General features: G+C 69.7%; 1 protein-coding gene across 3 annotated transcripts in view; it reads right to left on the bottom strand.

The window, feature by feature from the left end:
- Window positions 1-173: 173 nt before the first annotated feature.
- The window catches only part of DNMT3A (DNA methyltransferase 3 alpha), a 63556-nt gene continuing 45534 nt past the window's right edge, over window positions 174-18195 (bottom strand). For all 3 annotated transcript variants that reach the window (XM_067294505.1, XM_067294507.1, XM_067294506.1), the window contains exons 7-23: window positions 8721-8933; window positions 8102-8260; window positions 7775-7882; window positions 7472-7628; window positions 6914-7063; window positions 6780-6824; window positions 6542-6621; window positions 6331-6443; window positions 5729-5912; window positions 5530-5614; window positions 4889-5034; window positions 4436-4526; window positions 4190-4338; window positions 3885-3970; window positions 3387-3456; window positions 3148-3266; window positions 174-3047 (exon numbers count right to left, since the gene is read on the bottom strand). In XM_067294505.1, the coding sequence (XP_067150606.1) occupies window positions 2906-3047; window positions 3148-3266; window positions 3387-3456; window positions 3885-3970; window positions 4190-4338; window positions 4436-4526; window positions 4889-5034; window positions 5530-5614; window positions 5729-5912; window positions 6331-6443; window positions 6542-6621; window positions 6780-6824; window positions 6914-7063; window positions 7472-7628; window positions 7775-7882; window positions 8102-8260; window positions 8721-8933 (2097 nt within the window). In that variant the 3' untranslated portion in view covers window positions 174-2905. The remainder of the gene's footprint in view (window positions 3048-3147; window positions 3267-3386; window positions 3457-3884; window positions 3971-4189; window positions 4339-4435; window positions 4527-4888; window positions 5035-5529; window positions 5615-5728; window positions 5913-6330; window positions 6444-6541; window positions 6622-6779; window positions 6825-6913; window positions 7064-7471; window positions 7629-7774; window positions 7883-8101; window positions 8261-8720; window positions 8934-18195) is intronic.

Genomic DNA, 18195 nt, shown 5'->3' with positions numbered 1-18195 from the left:
AAAGTGGTGCAACCCCGCAGGGTGCCGAACGCCTTGCAAAGTGGTGCAACCCCACGAGGTGCCGGGTGCCCTGCAAAGAGGTGCAGCCCTGCGGGGCACCAAGCGCCCTGTGAAGCGGTGCAACCCCGTGAGGCACCGAATGCCCTGCAAAGCAGTGCAACCCCACGGGGCGCCCTGCGAAGTGGTGCAACCCCGTGGGGTGCCGGGTGCCCCGCAAAGCCTGCTGCAGGTCCCCACTCTTGCAGCACCCGCTGTCACCGCAGGAGCAGGCAGGGGCCCCTGGCCCATGCACTGGGGTGCCATGTCTGTGGAAAAGGGGGGGGCCGGGACAGCCGCCGGTGCAGGGCACCGAGGGCGGCAGGGCCCGAGCAAACGGTGATGGGAGAGGATTGCTTAGTCTGCTTTGAAAGCACGCTCAGAAAGGAGGAAAACGGCTCCCCGAACAGCCCCGTGCAGCAAAAGAAGTCAAATCCGAGAGCAGACGGCGGGGAGCCGGCGAGCTGCCGGGGGAGCCCTGGGCACGGCCACCAAGGGCCGCAGCAGCACGGGGCACGCGGCCCCCCGGCACCAGCACCGTCCCTGCCCACCCAGAGCCTGGCACGGCCCCGTTGCCGTCACCACCGACCGACCAGCCCGAGATGTAGCACCAGCGCCCGAGATGTAGCACCAGGGCCCGACGGCCCGCAACGCGCCTACCGTCCCCTCCTAGCCGCTCTCGGCCACCGCCGGCGACACCGGCCCTTGTGCCGGCACCACTCTCCGCATCCCGCCCTGCCTGCGTCCCTGCCTGCGTCCCTGCCGGACTCGGCACCGCCGCAGCCCCCCGGCTTGTGGCCCCAGCCTGGTTTTTGCAGCACCCTGTGCCGGGGGACCTGGTCCCGCGCCGCCCCGGCAGGCAGCACCTGCAGGCAGCAGCAGGCAGGCGTGGGAGGGAGCAGCCCGCTCACCCCGCGGCGGAGAGGGGCATCTGCACCGGCACCAGCCTCACCGCTCCGGCACCAGCATCAACGCACCAGCATCAGCGTCACCGCGCCAGCGCCAGCCTCTCCATGCTGGCATCAACCTCACCGTGCACCCCACGGCAGAGATGGGCGTCTGCACCAGCACCAGCCTCAACCATGCCAGCGCCAGCCTCACCGTGCCGGCATCAACCTCACCGTGCACCCTGCGGCAGAGACAGGCGTCTGCACCAGCACCAGCCTCTCCATGGCAGCATCAGCCTCACCATGCCGGCACCAGCCTCTGCCCCGGCACCAGCCTCACCGCGCACCCCGTGGTGCAGACAGGCATCTGCATCGGCACCAGCCTCACCATGCACCCCATGGTGCAGACGGGCATCTGCAGCGGCACCAGCCTCACCATGCACCCCATGGTGCAGACAGGCATCTGCATCGGCACCAACCTTGCAATGCTGGCACCAGCCTCACCGCGCACCCCGTGGTGCAGACGGGCACCCGCGCCAGCACCAACCTCGCCGTGCCGGCACCAACCTCGCTGCACCGGCACCGGCCTCACCACGCGCCCCATGGTGCAGATGGACACCTGCACCAGCACCAACCTCGCCGTGCCGGCACCAGCCTCACCATGCACCCCGCGGCAGAGACGGACACCCGCGCCAGCACCGGCCTCTCCGCGCGCCCGGGGAGGAGCGGGAGCGCGGCTCCGGCCCTGGGGAGGGGAGGGGGGGACGGGGACGCCCCGGGGCCGGTGCCCCGGGGCCACGTACGCAGAACAGCACCAGTACGTTTGTGTGTCGTCGGTTCTCCCGCGAGGGCCCGGCCGGCGGCGGGGAGGGGAGGGCAGGACGGGCGGCCGCTGCCCGGAGCCGCCGAGGGAGGCGCGTTCCTTTTGGGACAGAAAAAGGTTATTGCATGACTCGGGATGGAGACGGCTTCCCGCCCCGTCCCTGCGCCGCGCCGCGCCGTGCCGCGCGGGGGGCCGGGACCCCCGGCTTTTCTGCCACCCCCTTCACACTGGGCTCCCTCCCGCACAGCTCCGGAAAGGCCTGGCACGTAAGGCAACATGGAAGCTGATGTCTCGACTCACCCCGCTGTTTATAAGCACCATTATGAAGTCAGGTTGTACAGTAGTAACAGTACCTTTTATATATATATATATCTATATCTCATATCTATCATATATATATAAACTGTAAACAAGAGGTAACAGCGGCTTCTAGGATCTGCTTTCTTCAAGGTTTCCTGTGTGGTAGGCACCCAAAATACTGTAGAAAACGTGTGGTGTGTGGTGTGTGTGTGTTCTTGGCTTCCCTGCTAGCTGGGTTTGCTCCATATCACCAGTGAATGGTGCTGGTGGAAAAAAGAGTGAGGCTCAGTCGCTGGGCGTCGCGGAGCTGGCCGAGCGCCTCCCTGCTTTGTGCTAACCGAGCTCGCCGGACCCGAGGCGAAACGCAAGCTCAGAGCGACAGGTCGACGGGGCGGGCGGTCTCCTTCGCCTCCGCCTCTCTAGGCTTGGGTTTCCCGCTGCCGTTTGCCCTCCTCCGGGAGCGGAGCTGGCGAAAGCCTCTCCTCTCGCTCGCTGCTCCGAGAAGCAGAAACCAAACTAACAGAAAAACCCAGCCAGAAAAGAGCGGAAAATTAAAAGGTTTTAAACACCCCCCTCCCAAAAAAAAATGGTTTTGGTTTTTGTGGTTTTTGTTTTTTTTGTGTGTTTTTTTGTTTTTGTTTTTTTTCTTTTTTTTAAATAGGCTAAAAGCTGAACATTGGAAATTCAGGAGAGGACACCGAACCCTTTCGCTCGGGGAGACGTGTGCCGGATTCCTGTCGGGCTGTGAAATCCTGTCTCTCTTCTGGGTGCTGATTCTTCTCTCATTCCGTGTTTTCACTTCTCGTGGATGGTTTTCGTTTCTGACTCGCTCCGTGTCACCAGTTCCTGTGCGTGTCTCTTAAACGCAGGCAAAGTATTCCTTCAGCGGAGCAAAGAGGTGGCGGATCACCGGCACGCTCCAGGATCTGCCGAGCAGTCTCTGCCGGGCCAGGCGGCTCATGTTGGACACGTCCGTGTAATGGACCGGGAAGCCGAAGACCCTGCGGGGAAACGGGGGCAGAGGAAGAGGAGGGTGAGCCGGGTCCCCCCCCCCGCTGCGGGCGCCGGATCCCGCGGCGCGGCGCATCCCGCCGGCAGTACCTCTCCATCTCCGTGCACCACAGGATGTCTTCCTTCTCGTTCATGAAGACGGGGAAATGCTGGTCTTTGCCCTGCTTGATGGAGTTGGAGCGAGTGGTGATAGTCCGCACTTTGCTGAACTGCAAGAGGCGCACGGTCGTCACGACGCTGCGGGGGCTGCCGCGGCCGCCGGCACCGCGCTCCCGCCCCGGCGCGCCGCCCTCCCTCGCGGCACCCCCCGCCTGCGCGCGCGGGCTGACCTTCGCTATCCTGCCGTGTTCCAGGCACTCCTGGAGTTCGAGCTTATCGTTGACTGTGGAGGCGAGCGGCCTGCGAGGATGAAGAGGGACAACGGTGGGCACGCAGCACCGGCACCGGCACGGCCGGGGAGGAACTCGGCCCACGATCCCGGGCTGCGGTGCACCAGCAAGGGCAGCACCGGTGCCCCATTTCGGGAGCCGTTGCTCCATGCTCGTTGCTCCGGGGCACCGCGCTCCCGACAGCCGCTGCTCCCGCACGGGGAGATGGGGCACGGAAAGGGCTGCAGCGAGCTGCACCCGAGCCCGGGGGAGCCCCCAGGTGCCCGGTCCCGCTCGGCAGCCTTGGAGCCTCCCTTGCTGCCGGCAATGCCGGCAGCTGCCCCGTGCATCGCCCCTGCGCTGGCTGAGCCCTCACTCCCGGCGCCGCGTTGGGCGAACGAGCAAGTGAGCGCGTGTGCAAGCGCGCGAACGGCGGGGACCCGGGCTTCTCTCACCGACCTGTTCATACCGGGAAGGTTCCCCCAGAAGTACCGTGCCCTGTGCGCTGCAGACACTTCTTTGGCATCAATCATAACGGGGTTGGACTGCAAGCGAAAGAGAGCGGCGGGGAGTCACCGGGGCCTGGCCACCCGGCCGGCGCGGCATCCCGAGGGATGCTCCGGGGGGCTTTGATGCTCGTGTCCGGCATCAAGGGGCACAGGGGGACGGGGCCGGAGCGGGGCAGCGACCCCCCCCGGCGAGGTGCCTCCGGGACGGACCCCGCGGCTTCGGGGCGCCGGCGGCAGCCGGAGCACGGCACTCACCTCGAGGAAGCGCGAGATGTCCCTCTTGTCGCTCACCCCCATGGCCACCACGTTCTCGAAGAGCCAGAAGAAGGGCCGGTCGTCGCCCTCCTTGGGCCGGGCTTCGTGCAGGAGGCGGTAAAACTCGAAGAAGAGCCGCCCGGTGCCCTCTGCGCGGGAGAGAGCGCGGCGGGGGAGCGCGGTCAGCGCCGGGAGCCGGTGCCGGTCCGCGAGCTGCGGCGGCATGCCCGGCCGGCGGACACCTACCGTAGAGCCCCTTCCTGGCCGGGTTGACGATGGAGAGGTCGTTGCAGGGGCTTCCTCCGATCACCAGGTCGAAGGGGCCCCACTCCTGTATCTGCAAGAGAAGGAGCCCCACGGGGTGAGCCGGGGCGCCGGGTGCCGCCTGCTTCCCTCCCCGGAGGGGCACGGCGGGGAGGGGGCGCGGGGGACGCCGGGGGGGGGGGTTCGCCCGCAGCCGAGCTCCCCCGGGGGACGGAGGCGCCGTGCAAACCCCCGGCGGCTCGATCGATGCAACACGGGGGCAACGGTCCCGTCTTGCAGGAGAGACGCCAGAGCGAGGTCCTGGGCTGAGCAGGGGTGGGGTGGACTCGAGGGGCGAGGGGCAGGCGGGATTGGGACGTCCCTCCGTCCCCACGTCCCTGGGGGGGCGCGGGGAGGGGGGCAGCCGCAGGGGGAGGGCCGGCCGGCAGGACGTACGTGTTTCTGGGTGACATTTCGGACGTCCCCGACGTACATGATCTTGCCCTGGTGCCTCACCATGCCCACGGTGATGGAGTCCTCGCACACCTCGGAGGCGATGTAGCGGTCCACCTGGATGCCCAGGTCCTTCAGCACCAGCAGGCCTGCCGGGGAGCGGCGTGGGGGGGGTCAACGCGGCGCAGGGGGGGCGGACGCCCGCATCCCGGTCCCCGTCCCGTCCCGTCCCGCGCCCTCCCTGCCTGCGGCGTCGCTCAGAGCACGCCAGCCTGGCGCCGTCCACCTCCCCTTCCCTGAGCACCTGCCGGCCGCTTTTCCAAGGGGGCTTCCCCGGTGCAGCCGCGAGGGGACGGGTCCCTGGGAGCAGACGGCCTGGAGACGGCACGGCCCCAGGTCTGGCCTGGACGCGCCGGGTGCAGCCAGCACCGAGCGCCCTGATGGGTGCAGGGACCCCCCCCCCTCCGTCCCCGCACCCATTTCTGCCACCCCGTCTCCACCGCGCAGCCCGAACTGCTGCCATCCCGGCCCGAATCCGCCCTTATCCCGCTCTCCGCATCCCGGCTCCTCCGCGAGCAGCCGGTGGGACGGGACCTAACCCGGCACCGCGGCGCCCCAGCTCCCCCCCCCCCGCAGCCACCCACCTGTGGCGATGCCGTCGAAGAGCGAGAGCACTCGGATGGGTTTCCTCTTCTCGGCCGGCACCGGCGGATAAACCTTTGGTGGGTCCTGCGGGCGAGACGGCGGGGCGTGAAGGCGGACGGAGGGAGGCAGGGAGGGAAGGGGGCGGCGCGGGGCCGGGCGGCGCGCGGGGGGGCAACAGGGACGCCGGGGCGCACTCACGAATTCTTGGTCGTGGTTGTTGGCGAAGAACATCTGGAGGCGGGAGGGCCAGTCCTCCCGCCGCCGCAGCAGCCCGTAGATGCCCTTATGGCCGCACATGTAGCAGTTCCAGGGGTCCTCCTTGATGGCCGCCTGGGCCGCCCCGGGGCCCACCAGCAGGTCCACGCACTCCACGCAGAAGCACCTGCGGGACGGGACGGGATGGGATGGGATGGGACATGCATCGGCCATGGGCCCGGGCTCCATCCCCGGTGGGGACAACGCGGCATCTCCCACCAGCAGGGATGGATGGGGAGCCGCTGGCGGAGGTGACACCGTGGTGGTGGAGATGGTCCCCCCAGCCAAGCCCCGCTGCCCCGTCCCCCAGCCCCGGATGCGGCCGCAACGTTGATTTGATGGGAGCCGCTTCCCCCTCCCTGCTATCCCGACGCCCTAACGGGCACCAACGGACCCCGCTGCAGCCCCCCGACCCCTTGGCGAGACCCACCAGGACCCGCAGCATCCGCGGCACTGCCCAAACCCCCCCAGCCCCACGCCGAGACCTGCAACGCCAGCCCCATGCAAGGACCCGCACCCCGGCGGGGACCCGCGGCAGCGCCGACCTGCAGCAATTGTTGTTGCCGCACATGAGCACCTCGCGGCCACCGCAGCAGATCGTGCAGTAGGACTGGTAGCCGTCGTCGTCGTACTGGTATGCGCACTCCAAGAAACAGTTCTGGAGGGGAGGGGAAGCAGCGGCGTGAGCGGGGGGGCGGCGACGCTTCCCGCGGGCCCCTGCGAGCCCGGGCAGCCCTGGGCAGCCCCCTCCGTTACCTTGCAGTTTTGGCACATTCCTCCGATAAATAGAGGGTGTTCCAGGGTCACGTTGAGGCTCCCGCAGGAGATGCAGATATCTGGGTGGCAGCAGGGGAGGAAAGTTACCTTGGAGGCTCTGCAAACAACCCCCTGCCGCCCTCCTGCTCCGCACCCCCAAAACGAGACGGGGCCGCTCACGGCCAGCGGGAGCTCAGCGCCGCGGGCGGCCTCTCCGCCGGCACCGCTCCGCGCTCACCTTCGATGTTCCTGCACTTCTGCCGGACCTCGTAGACGAGCCGTTCTGGGGAGGGAGAGCAGCGGTCAGGACCCCGGGGTGCACCCGTGCGCGGGGGCGTCCCCCCGCCCCCCCCCCCCGGGGAGGACGGGTACCTCGTGTGCGCTCGTCGATGATCTCCTTGACCTTGGGCTTCTCCGTTGTGCTTTTCCTGGGTTTTTTGGCGGGCGGGGGTGGGGCGTAGGCGGCCGCCTCCGGCTCTACCCACATCTCCGTGTAAACTTCTTTGTAGGGGTTGCGCTCCTCTGCAAGACACCAGCGGGGCGGCTGAGCCTCCGGCGGCGACTTTGGGGCCCAGGCGCCTCCCACGCGGCTGCCGCGCGCGCGCCCCGGGGGCCCGGGGCCGGTTTGCAACGCTTGGCACGGATGGAAAGGTCAGGGATTACGGATGCAGCCCCCGCCGGAGGCTCAGGCGGGCGTCCCGGCGTCTCCGCCCGGGCAGATGTTGGTCGGTCTCCAAGGTCATCACGGAGCAGGTCCCCATCCGGCCGGGGACGGAGCTCCGCGCGGGGTTTTGGGGGCTGGCGCCTTGCTGCCCGGGCTGTTTTGCAGGACCAGAGCCGTGCACGGCTCCGGGAGGCTGCAGGGGGACGCGGGCGGCTCTGCCCCCACCGAGCGCGGGGACCGTGTCCACCCCCCCCGTGGCCGCTCACCTTCAGGGGGCTCCAGGCCTTTGGGGCCGGACGGCTGGAAGCCCCCCAGCGCCCACTCGATCATCTGCTTGTTCTGGATCTCCACCACCTTGGAGGTGTCCGTCTCGTCGTTCTCGGGGCAGGCGGGGAAGATCTTCCCCGCTCTGCTGCTCGCCACCTGCAAAGGCCACCACATCCCGGGCCGTCACCGTCGTCACCATCATCATCATCGTCACCGCCACGGCACGGACGCCCTTGGTGGGGGCTGAGCATGCACAGCCCCCCCACGGACGGACGGACGGACGGACGGATGGCGGCTCTCACCTGCAGCACCTCGTAGATGGCTTTGCGGTACATGGGCTGCTTGTTGTAGGTGGCCTGGTGGAAGGCGCTGGAGAAGGAGCTGAGCGGCAGGAGCTTCTCCACGCAGACCTGCGGCGACGGGGCGGCCCTGAGACGCCAGCCCCGGGCAGGGGGACCGCGGTGCCTGCAGCGGACCGCGTCCCCGCTCCCCTTCGCCGAGGGGGACGGAGGAAGGGAAAGGGGGCAGACGGAGGCAGGAGAGGGCGAGGAGGGGAGACCGCGTGCTCGGAGGCTGTTGCGGGCAGCCACGGGGCAACGGCGTTGTCCGCACCCGGAGGTGCCACTTACCACCGAGAACTTGCCGTCCCCGAACCACATGACCCAGCGCGTGCCCTCGGCCGCCCGGCTCCGGCCGGTCATCCACCAGGAGACGATGCGTCCGGGCCACCAGGAGAAGCCGCGCAGCTTGCCCCACACCAGCTCGCCTATGCCAAAGCCTCGGCCGTCCTGCGCCAGGAGACGGAGGCAGCGTGAGAGGCCGGGCGACGCCGGGGCGCGCTGCGGGAGCAGGGCGAGGGCACGGGGGACCCGCGGAGCCCGGCGGGAGCGGCAGGCAAGCAGGGGCTGCGGCACCGGGGTTAGCGACGTCTGCACCCGCGGAAACCATCTCCTGCATCCCCGGGCGGGCTGCAGGTGCGGGTAGATCCCAAGGTGGGAATGCAGCACGGGCTGCCCGGCATGCGCACACAACTCATGCTTTACCGGCACGTCGCAGCTCACTTCCAGGAAAGCCCTGGGGCCGCGGGGGACGATGCACGGAAGCGCGGGCTGCAAGGCCACCTCTCCGGCTTGCACCGGCAGAGCGACGGCCAAGGCACGCACGAGGCTGGAGCAGAAGTTCGTCCTGCCGGCGGCGAGGGGCGGCCGCGGCGCCCCGGCGCAGCTCCGCGAATCCCGACTCGCTCACCTCGTACTCGGGCTCGTCATCGGCCGACTTGGACGTGCTCTTGTCCACGGCATCGGCCGCCACTGGCTCAGGCGTGGTGGCCACGTTGGGCGAGGCGGGGTCCGTGGGCTGCTGCGAGGCCGGCGGGCTGGCCTCCTCCTCCTTCTGGGGCTCGGCCCGCGGCGTCTCCTCCACCACGTTCATCACGGCGATGACCTTGGCCTTCTTCTCAGCCTGCCGGGAGGAGACGGGGTTTTAGAGGTCGGGGCGCTGCTGGCACGGCTGACCCACGGCGGCTCCCCGCCTCGGGGCCGACAGCCCGCCCCACGGCCGGGCACCTTGGGTAACCCCGGGGAGCACCGCGCTCCTCTTCCTCCCCGAGCAGGGGATGCTCAGAGGGACCAGGGGCCCCGGCAGCACTGCTGGACCCCGTCCGCAGCCCCCTGCGCACCCAGCAAGGAGCTCTGAGCGACCGTCCTGCCCGCTCCAGCCTTGGACACCCTCCTCCTCGGGGCGAAGGCTCCCCGTGGAGCGGGACGTGCGCCTCTGTCCCGACTCTGCCGCCCTCCCCCGGCCCCCAAGGAGACCCGAGATGCAGCTCGGGGCTGGAGGGGCTCATGCAGGTCAGCGCGGGGGCTGTGTTCAGCAGCACGACCCGGACCCTCGCATGGGCTCGGTGGCCCCGGCAGGACCCCAGGCCGTGGGGCAGGCTCCTACCAGGCCCCCCTGCAGCAGCGACGCGTGAGCTGCCCCAGTAGCACCCCAGCAATAGCCACGGCCACCCTGTCCCGGCCCCTCGGGCAGTGCGGCCTGGGGCAGGTCGCCCTCGCTTGGTGCCTCAGTTTCCCCATTGCAGTTGCGGAGGGAGGGGATGCCGTGGGCAGCGTTGCAGAGCACGCAGGGCTCACGCTGGGCCAGTGGGCAACCGTACAAAGCGAGACTGAGCCTGGCCAAGGGTGGCTGCTCCCACCGCCCTCCCTTCCTGCCAGAGCTGCCAGCACATGTGACCTGACCTCCCCGGGAAGGGCACGGACGGGCAGGGGGGTTGCAAAGCTGCAGCCGGCACCAGGGAAGGGCCCGTGGAGCCGGCGGGGCAGGCGGACGGCACGCGGTGGCCTGGAGACACGTCTAGGGCTGCAGGGAGCAGTCTGGGACCAGGGGGTCCCGGGCGCTCCGGCTCCGCGGCAGGGGCATGGGAAGCAGAGGCTGCAGCACGCCGCCGAGCCCCCGGCGCAGGCGTCAGCCCCGTCCCGCGGCCCTTGCAGGGGCTGCGCATGGACGAAGGGCTCGGTGGCACAGGGACGAGCTCCAGAGGGGGGGAACAGGCTGCTCCGCACCGCTCTGCTCTGGCGGACGCTGCACGTGGCTCCCTGCCTGGCTGCGCCTGAGTGCTGCGTCCCCAAAACCACCAGCCTCCTGCCCCATCCATCACGTGCCGCCCGCCCCGGCGGGGTTTACGGCGCTCTGCAGAGGCACCCCAATTGCTCCCAGGGATCAGCCCCCAAGGGCCAGGACAGATGAGCCAGCATCCGGAGAGCCGGGGCGCAAGGGCAGCCGGCCGCCCTGCCGAGCCCCAGGACAAGGGCACGGAGCAGGACAGGAGCCAGCCCCGGGAAGGCATCTCCGGCCCTGGAGCAACCCGGCGGCACCGGGGGCAGGAAGGGCGCACGGGAGCCGCAGCGCAAGAGCCTCCTCTGCTGCTGCCCTGCTGCCCGGGGCTCTCGCGCCCGCCCCCCTCCCCTGTGCACCGGGACGGCCCCCTCCTCGGCGTCCCCCCCCCCCCCGCATGGCCCCGTGTCCCCAGCCCGAGCTGCTTCCCTCCGTGCAGCCTAGGTTGCACACTCGCACGCCTGCTGCTCTTTGCACAACCCGGGCAGCGGGGGTGCGGGGTCCCGCAGGAGGGCTGCTCCGAGCTCGCACGGCCCCAGTCCGGCGCGGCAGCCAGCCCCAGTGCCACCAGGCCAGCTCTCCCCGCCGGTCCCAGTGCCACCAGTGCGGCCTCCCCGTCGGTCCCACCACCCGCTCTTCCCTCCTGGTTTGGCCTCCCCCGGCTCAGCTTGTTGAGAGCAAACACCCGGCCGCTGCCCCCGCCGTGGGCTCCCCCCCGCCCCATCGGAGAGCTGCAGCGTCGCCCGAGCGAGCCCCCTCCACGGCACCCGCTCCCCGGGATGCACCCCCGTCCCGCACGGAGAGTCACGACGCTGCCCGGGAGCCCCCACCCGGCACAGCACCCCGCCAAGAAACCCTTCCCCGCGCCGGGGAGCGGCCGCCCCCGAGACAGTGCCCCAATTCCAGGGTCCCCGTGTCCCCTCCCGTGCAGCGCCACAGCTCCAGGGCCGCGGGGTCCCCTCCTGTGGGGCCCCCGGTGTCCCCTCCCGTGCAGCGCCTGCACCCGGGGTCCCCTCCTGCACATCCACAGCACCCGGGTGGCCCCGATGCACCCGGTGTCCCCTCGTGCACAGCACCCGGGTGGCCTCGGGGCACCCGGTGTTTCCCTGCCCGGGGACCCTGCTGTCCCCAGCCACCGCCGGTGTCCTGGTCCCCAGCAGCCGGGCACCAAGCGGGACCCGCTGGGGAGACCCCGGGCCGGGCCGGGCCGGGGATCAAGAGTGTGGGGCAGAGCCGGTCGCGCCGAATGAAGTTGCACCGGGCCGGAGCTGCGCCCCTGGGCCGAGCCGTGTGGGCTCCCCCGCGGGGGGCCGGGCCGAGCCGAGCCGAGCCGGGCCATACCCGGGCCGGACCGGGCCCCTGTGCCGGGCCGGGCCGGGCCGGGCCGGGCCGGGCCGGGCCGGGCCTGGCCGCCCCGTGCGCCCCTCACCGCGGCGCGCCCGCCCCGCGCAGGCCACCTACCCATGCGGGCGCCGCGGCCGGGCCGGGCCGGGCCGAGCCGAGCCGGGCCGAGCCGGGCCGGGCCGAGCCGGGCCGGGCCGGGCTCCCGGGGGCACGGCCGGCGGTTCTTTGTCTGGGAACTCCGGGTCACATGGTCCCTCCCGGCCCGGCTGGTTGGCTGCGGCGGGGAGGGGGCTGCGCGGCTGGCGAGGGGCCAGCCCGGCCGCGGCCGCCCCGCCCCCGCCGCACGCCTCGGCTCGGTTCGACTCGACCCGGCTCGGCCCGGCCCCGCCCGCACGGCTCGGCTCGGTTCGGTCCGGCTCGGTCCGGCCCGCACGTCTCGGCTCGGCTCAGCCCGGTTCGGTTCGGCCCGGCCCGGTCCGCACGACTCGGTTCGGCTCGGCCCGGCCCGGTGCGCACGGCTCCGCACGGCCCGGCCGGCCCGGTCTGGCACGGCACGGCTCGGCCTGGGTCGGCCCCGGGCCGCTGCGCCCCGACCCCCTTCCCGGCCCGCGCCTCCTCCAGCACTAACTCCCCGGCCCCGGCACGCACGGTCCGGTCCAGTATCCCTCCCCGGCAAGGCACGGCACGGCACGGTCCGGTCCGGTCCAATACCCCCTCCCCCGGCCGGCACTCACGGTCCAGCTCAGCATCCCTCCCCGGGCACGCACGGCCCGGTCCGATACCCCTCCCCGGCACGGCTCTACCCCGATCCGGCGCTTCCTCCCCGGCACCGTACGGTCCGGTCCGGCCTCACTCGTCACCGTCTCCGCCGGCCCGGCGTGGCGCGGTCCGGTACCTCCTCACCGCTGCGGCCCGGCACAGCCCTGTCCATCACCCGGCCCGGCCCGGCCCGCAGCGGGGAAGGAGCCGGCGAGCGGCCCGGAGCGCAGCGGGCCGGGCCGGGCCGGGCCAGCAGCGGGACCGCTGCCCGTCCGGGCTCGCTGCTGCCCCGGTCCCGGTCCGGTGCAGACCGTGCAAGCAGCGGGGTCGCTCCCCGTCCGTGCTCGGAGCTGCCCCGGTCGCGGTCCCGGTCGCGGTCGCGGTCCCGGTCCAGTCCGGGCCGTGCAGCAGGCGGCGGCGCGGCCCGCGGGTACTCACCGGCCGTGCCCGGCGGGCTGCGGGGCGGCGCGGCGGCAGCGCGGTGCGGCTCGGCGGGCCCGCGGCGGCGCGGCCCGGCTCGGCTCGGCCCCCGGCGGCGCGGCCGGGCCCGGCTCCCGCCCGGCGCCGGCCAGCGCGGCCTTTTGTGCCGCCGCGCCGCACCCAGCGCCCCTTTGTGTTGCAGAGCAGCAGGACAAAAGCGGGGGGCGGCCGCGCCCCCGGGCATGGGGCTGCCGGCGCCGCGATGCGCTCCGCGGGGGGCCCCGCGCCCGGCGCCCGGCACCCGGGGGAGGTGCGACCCGCAGGGCCCGGCCCGGCCCGCAGCCCGGCCCGGGGGCTCCCGCGGGACCGGCTGCCCCGGTTCGGCCCGTCTGGGCACACTGCACTGCTGCGGGACCGGCCGGCTCGGTTCGGCCCATCCAGGCACACTGGCACTGCTTCGGGACCAGCTGGCCCCGTTCAGCCCATCCATGCACACTGGCACTGCTGCGGGACCGGCCGGCTCGGTTCAGACCATCCATGCACACTGGCACTGCTGCGGGACCGGCCGGCTCGGTTCGGCCCATCCAGGCACACTGGCACTGCTGCGGGACCAGCTGGCCCCATTCAGCCCATCCATGCACACTGGCACTGCTGCAGGACCGGCTGGCTCAGTTCGGCCCATCCAGGCACACTGGCACTGGACTGGTCTGGGTCCAGCTGACCAGGTTCAGCCCATCTGTGCACACCGGCACTGGACTGGTCTGGGTCCAGCTGACCTGGTTCAGCCTGTCTGCGCACACTGGCACTGGACCAGTCTGGGTCCAGCTGACCTGATTCAGCCCATCTGCGCACACAGGTCACCGACGCCGTGGCCCCGCACGCCCCAGGGAGCCCTGCTCACCCCGACCGACACGCGGCAGCATGCGGTCCAGCCAGCAGCTCCTCCAGCAGCTCCGAGGGGCCATCTCCGCTGGCCGAAGGCAGAGCCCAGCAGCTGGAGACGGTGGCCTTTTGGCCTGGCACAGCTGGATCTGGGAGGCAACATCTGCCCACAGGCTGCACACCCAGCTGAGCGGCACCGATCCCGCTTGCCTCCTCCTGGGAAAGTCGCTGTGGACTCACCACCACGGCCTGGGGCACCCGGTCCCCGCCAGCACCCCTCAGCCAGTGCAGGAGGAGAGGGAAGACCTTACGCTCATCCTGGCACCAGGACCAGCCCCGACAGGGAATGTGCCCTGTGCCCTGAGAGCTCTCAGGGAGTGGCAGGCTCTTGACAGCCCTGGGGCACATCGACAGGCCCCCTTGGCCAGCCAGAGCCCAGAGGGACCCTGGGAAAACGTGCACGGAGACACCGGTCTAGGATGGTTGCAGGGAGCCCACCAAGACAAGACATGACCCTCCCGGTCCACAAGGCTGCTCACCACAAGCCATGAGCACTGAGCCCTGAGCAAAGCCACGGCCGACTCCTCGGACAGGGGGTGGAGAGAGGACACCAGACACCCGAGCCTGGGGGTGCTGGGGGGGTTCCTGTCCCACGACTCAGCTATGCTGGGGTGGGAGGGAGGCAGGGGTGCTGGCCCTCGTCACCGGCCAGCCCTGGAGGGGAGCTGCAGCAAGATGAGAAGAATGACCCAAAATACGTCCCTCTCACAGCCAGCTGTGCCAAAGCACTTCCCCCCAAGAGCCAGATATCCCATACACGTCCTCCAAGAGCCCGACTTCCCATGTACGTCCCCCCAAGAGCAAGATATCCCATGTACGTCCCACAAGAGTCAGATATCCTATGTACATCCCCCAAGAGCCAGATATCCCATGCACATCCCCCAAGAGCCAGGTATCCCATGTACATCTTCCAAGAGCCAGATATCCCATGCATGTCCTCCAAGAGCCAGATATCCCATGTACGTCCTCCAAGAGTCAGATATCCAATACACGTTTCCCCCAAGAGTCAGATATCCCATGCACATCTTCCAAGAGCCAGATATCCCATGTACATCCCCACAAGAGCCAGATATCCCATGTACGTCCCCCAGGAGCCAGCTATCCAACACACGTCCCCCTAACAGGCAGGCGCCCCAATGCACGTCCCCCTAGCAGTCATATACCCCGCATACGTCCCCACAACAGCCAGCTGCCCTGGTACATGCCCCCCCTGGCGCAGAGGCAGGGCCTGGGCTCCGGGCTGCAGAGCCGGGGCTCTGCAGAGCTCATGGCCCCCGGGAGCAGGACGGACAAGGGCTGGGTGCCTGGGGCTCCCTCGGCATCGCTCCAGCTCCTTGCCTAGGGGACTGAGCCCCTCGGCAGCCCAGAGCCCAGCTTGCCCGCCCCGCTGTGTGCCGGCTCGCGCGGTAGCTGCACTGGACCAGCGGGGGAAGGAAGAAATCCCCTTCCCCATGGACCAGGGATAAACACGGGTCCACGGGTCCTTCAACAGGCTGGAAATCCTCTCTGAAGGGAAGCCAGGAGAGAGACCAGTACATCATTAACGCATCGATCAGCAGCGGCCATGGGGACAACCAGGAGCAAAGTCAAACCCCACCTCGCAGCGAGCGTGCAACCAGCCTGAGCTCTTCTGCCGAGCCCACAACGCAGCATCTGCTCATCGAACCTGGGTCCTGCACGGGGGAGCGCTGGGGGGGAGCGCCTCACTTGGACCTACAGGCGCTGGACTGAGTTCTGCCTTGGTCTGGGCTGTCGCCTTCCTCCCACCAGCAGCGGAGATGCCCCTGAGCCCTGTCGGCGCACGGCTGAACACGCGGGGTTTGCCGAGCGCTCCCGGCGGCCGGGCTGCCCGGCCTCCCTCCAGCCCTGCAGCTCTCCGCTGAACCGCTCCGGGAACCTTCTTAAAATGGATTCCCACCGTGGGGTGCAGCGGCCAGTAGCGACTGTGCCGTGCTGCCTGCGGTGCTCCAGCGCATCTCCCACGCCTGCTCAGCGCCTCCGAGCCCACGCGGCCGAGACCTCGCCAGCCCCAGCGAGGCCGTGGCGCCGGCAATGCCTGTGTGCCCTGGCCACTGAGCCCTTTCCAGAGCCGCTGTTTTCCAAGACACGGTCCCCCTGCCTAGATCCTGATCCTCCGTTAATTTGCATGTGGCGCACTGTCCACACTGCTGCTGGAGCCGGCTCCACCCGGAGTCTGTCACCTGTGGACCGCACCAGCGAGGATCCTGGATTTCCTTCTGCATCACTGGTGAAAGGCAAATGCACAGAGGCAGGATCCCGGCATAATCCCAGGCATGGCCTCCCCGCTCAGCGATGGCAGAGGAGGAATTCGGGAACAGAGCTGGCCTTGGGTTCAGCTGCCATGGGAAAGCGGAGGGCAGCAGCTTGCTTCTTCCAAGTCTCCCTATTGCCATGGCTCCCCTTCTCCATGGAAAGTCTAGTCCTGTCTTTACTGTCTAACACCGGAGGGGATTATTCTGGGTCCCCTAAAACGACCACTCGGCCCCCGAGGGCTAAGCCTTGTGCCAGCGCCTGTGCAGACTGCACATCCCGACTCCCCGCCGGGGAGAGGCCGAGGGGCTGGACCCACTTGGTGCCAGGACTGGTGTGTCTGGTGCAAGCAGAGGTGTCTGGGTGCACGCAGACATGTCTGGGTGCATGCAGAGGTGCCCAGGTGCACACAGAGGTGCACGCAGAGGTGTCTGGGTGCACATAGACATGTCTGGGTGCACACAGAGGTGCCCAGGTGTCCAGGTGCATGCAGAGGTGCCTGGGGTGCACACAGAGGTGTCTGGGTGCATGCAGAGGTCCCCAGGTGCATGCAGAGGTGTCTGGGTGCATACAGAGGTGTCCAGGTGCATGCAGAGGTGTTCAGGTGCACACAGGGGTGCATGCAGAGGTGCCTGCATGCACACAGAGGTGCCTGGGTGCACGCAGACGGCCCCAGGTGCACACAGAGGTCCCCAGGTGCATGCAGAGGTGCCTGGGTGCATGCAGAGGTCCCCAGGTGCACGCAGGGGTGCCCGGGTGCACACAGAGGTGCCCGGGTGCACGCAGAGGTCCCCAGGTGCACGCAGAGGTGTCTGGGCGCACACAGAGGTCCCCAGGTGAATGCAGAGGTCCCCAGGTGCACGCAGGGGTGCCCGGGTGCACGCAGAGGTGTCTGGGTGCACTCAGAGGTGCCTGCATGCACGCAGAGGTGCCCAGGTGCATGCAGAGGTGTCTGGGTGCACTCAGAGGTGCCTGCATGCACGCAGAGGTGCCCAGGTGCATGCAGAGGTGTCTGGGTGCACTCAGAGGTGCCCAGGTGCATGCAGAGGTGCCCAGGTGCATGCAGAGGTGTCTGGGTGCACTCAGAGGTGCCTGCATGCACGCAGAGGTGCCCAGGTGCATGCAGAGGTGTCTGGGTGCACTCAGAGGTGCCTGCATGCACGCAGAGGTGCCCAGGTGCATGCAGAGGTGCCCGGGTGCACACAGAGGTGCCCGGGTGCACTCAGAGGTGCCCAGGTGCATGCAGAGGTCCCCAGGTGCATGCAGAGGTCCCCAGGTGCACGCAGGGGTGCCCGGGTGCACGCAGATGTGTCTGGGCGCACGCACTAGCGCACATGCAGTTACCGGCGCCAGTGCACACGCGTGGACCCGACCCACGTCCGAGCGGGGCGCGGCGAGCCGAGCTCCTGCTCGCCCTTGCACGGGGAGCGCCCGGCCCGGGGAGCGGCCCGCGTCCAGCGCCGGGAGCACCGGGAAGCGCTGCCCTTTGTGCCGCTGTGTCATGCAGAGGCGGCGCTCAGGGGCCGCTTTGTGTTGCAGAGCGGCGGCACAAAAGGGGCCGATGGCCGCTGCCCCCGGGGATGGGGCTGCCGGCGGGACAATGCGGCGGAGGGCGGCGGAGCCGCGGCGGGGATGGGGAGTGGGCATGAGGAATGGGGATGGGGATGGGGTGTGGGGATGGGGTGTGGGGGATGGGGAATGGGGAGTGGGGATGGCCGCTGCCCCCGGGGATGGGGCTGCCGGGGGGACAATGCGGCGGAGGGCGGCGGAGCCGCGGCGGGGATGGGGAGCGGGGATGGGGATGGGGATGGGGTGTGGGGATGGGGAGAGGGGGATGGGGATGGGGAGAGGGGAATGGGGATTGGGGATGGGGAGTGGGGATGGGGTGTGGGGATGGGGAGAGGGGGATGGGGATGAGGAATGGGGATGGGGAGTGGGGATGGGGAGAGGGGGATGGGGATGGGGTGTGGGGATGGGGTGTGGGGATGAGGAATGGGGATGGGGAGTGGGGATGGGGAGAGGGGGATGGGGATGGGGTGTGGGGATGGGGAGAGGGGAATGGGGATGAGGAGTGGGGATGGGGTGTGGGGATGAGGAATGGAGAGTGGTGAATTGGGAGTGGGGATGGGGAATGGGGATGAGGTGTGGGAATGGGGAATGGGGTTGGGGAGAGGGGGATGGGGATGGGGAATAGGGAATGGGGATGGGGAGCGGGGATGGGGATGGGGAGAGGGGAATGGGGATGGGGAATGAGGATGGAGTATGGGGGTGCAAATGGAGATGGGGAGTGGGGATGGGGAATGGGGATGGGGATGGGGTTTGGGGAATGGGGATGGGGTGTGGGGATGGGGAGTGGGGATGGGGAATGGGG

This window comes from Apteryx mantelli, chromosome 3 (genome assembly GCF_036417845.1).
Source record: "Apteryx mantelli isolate bAptMan1 chromosome 3, bAptMan1.hap1, whole genome shotgun sequence".
In the NCBI taxonomy this organism is placed as follows: Eukaryota; Metazoa; Chordata; class Aves; order Apterygiformes; family Apterygidae; genus Apteryx; species Apteryx mantelli.
This window is presented reverse-complemented; position numbering and strand designations above follow the sequence as displayed.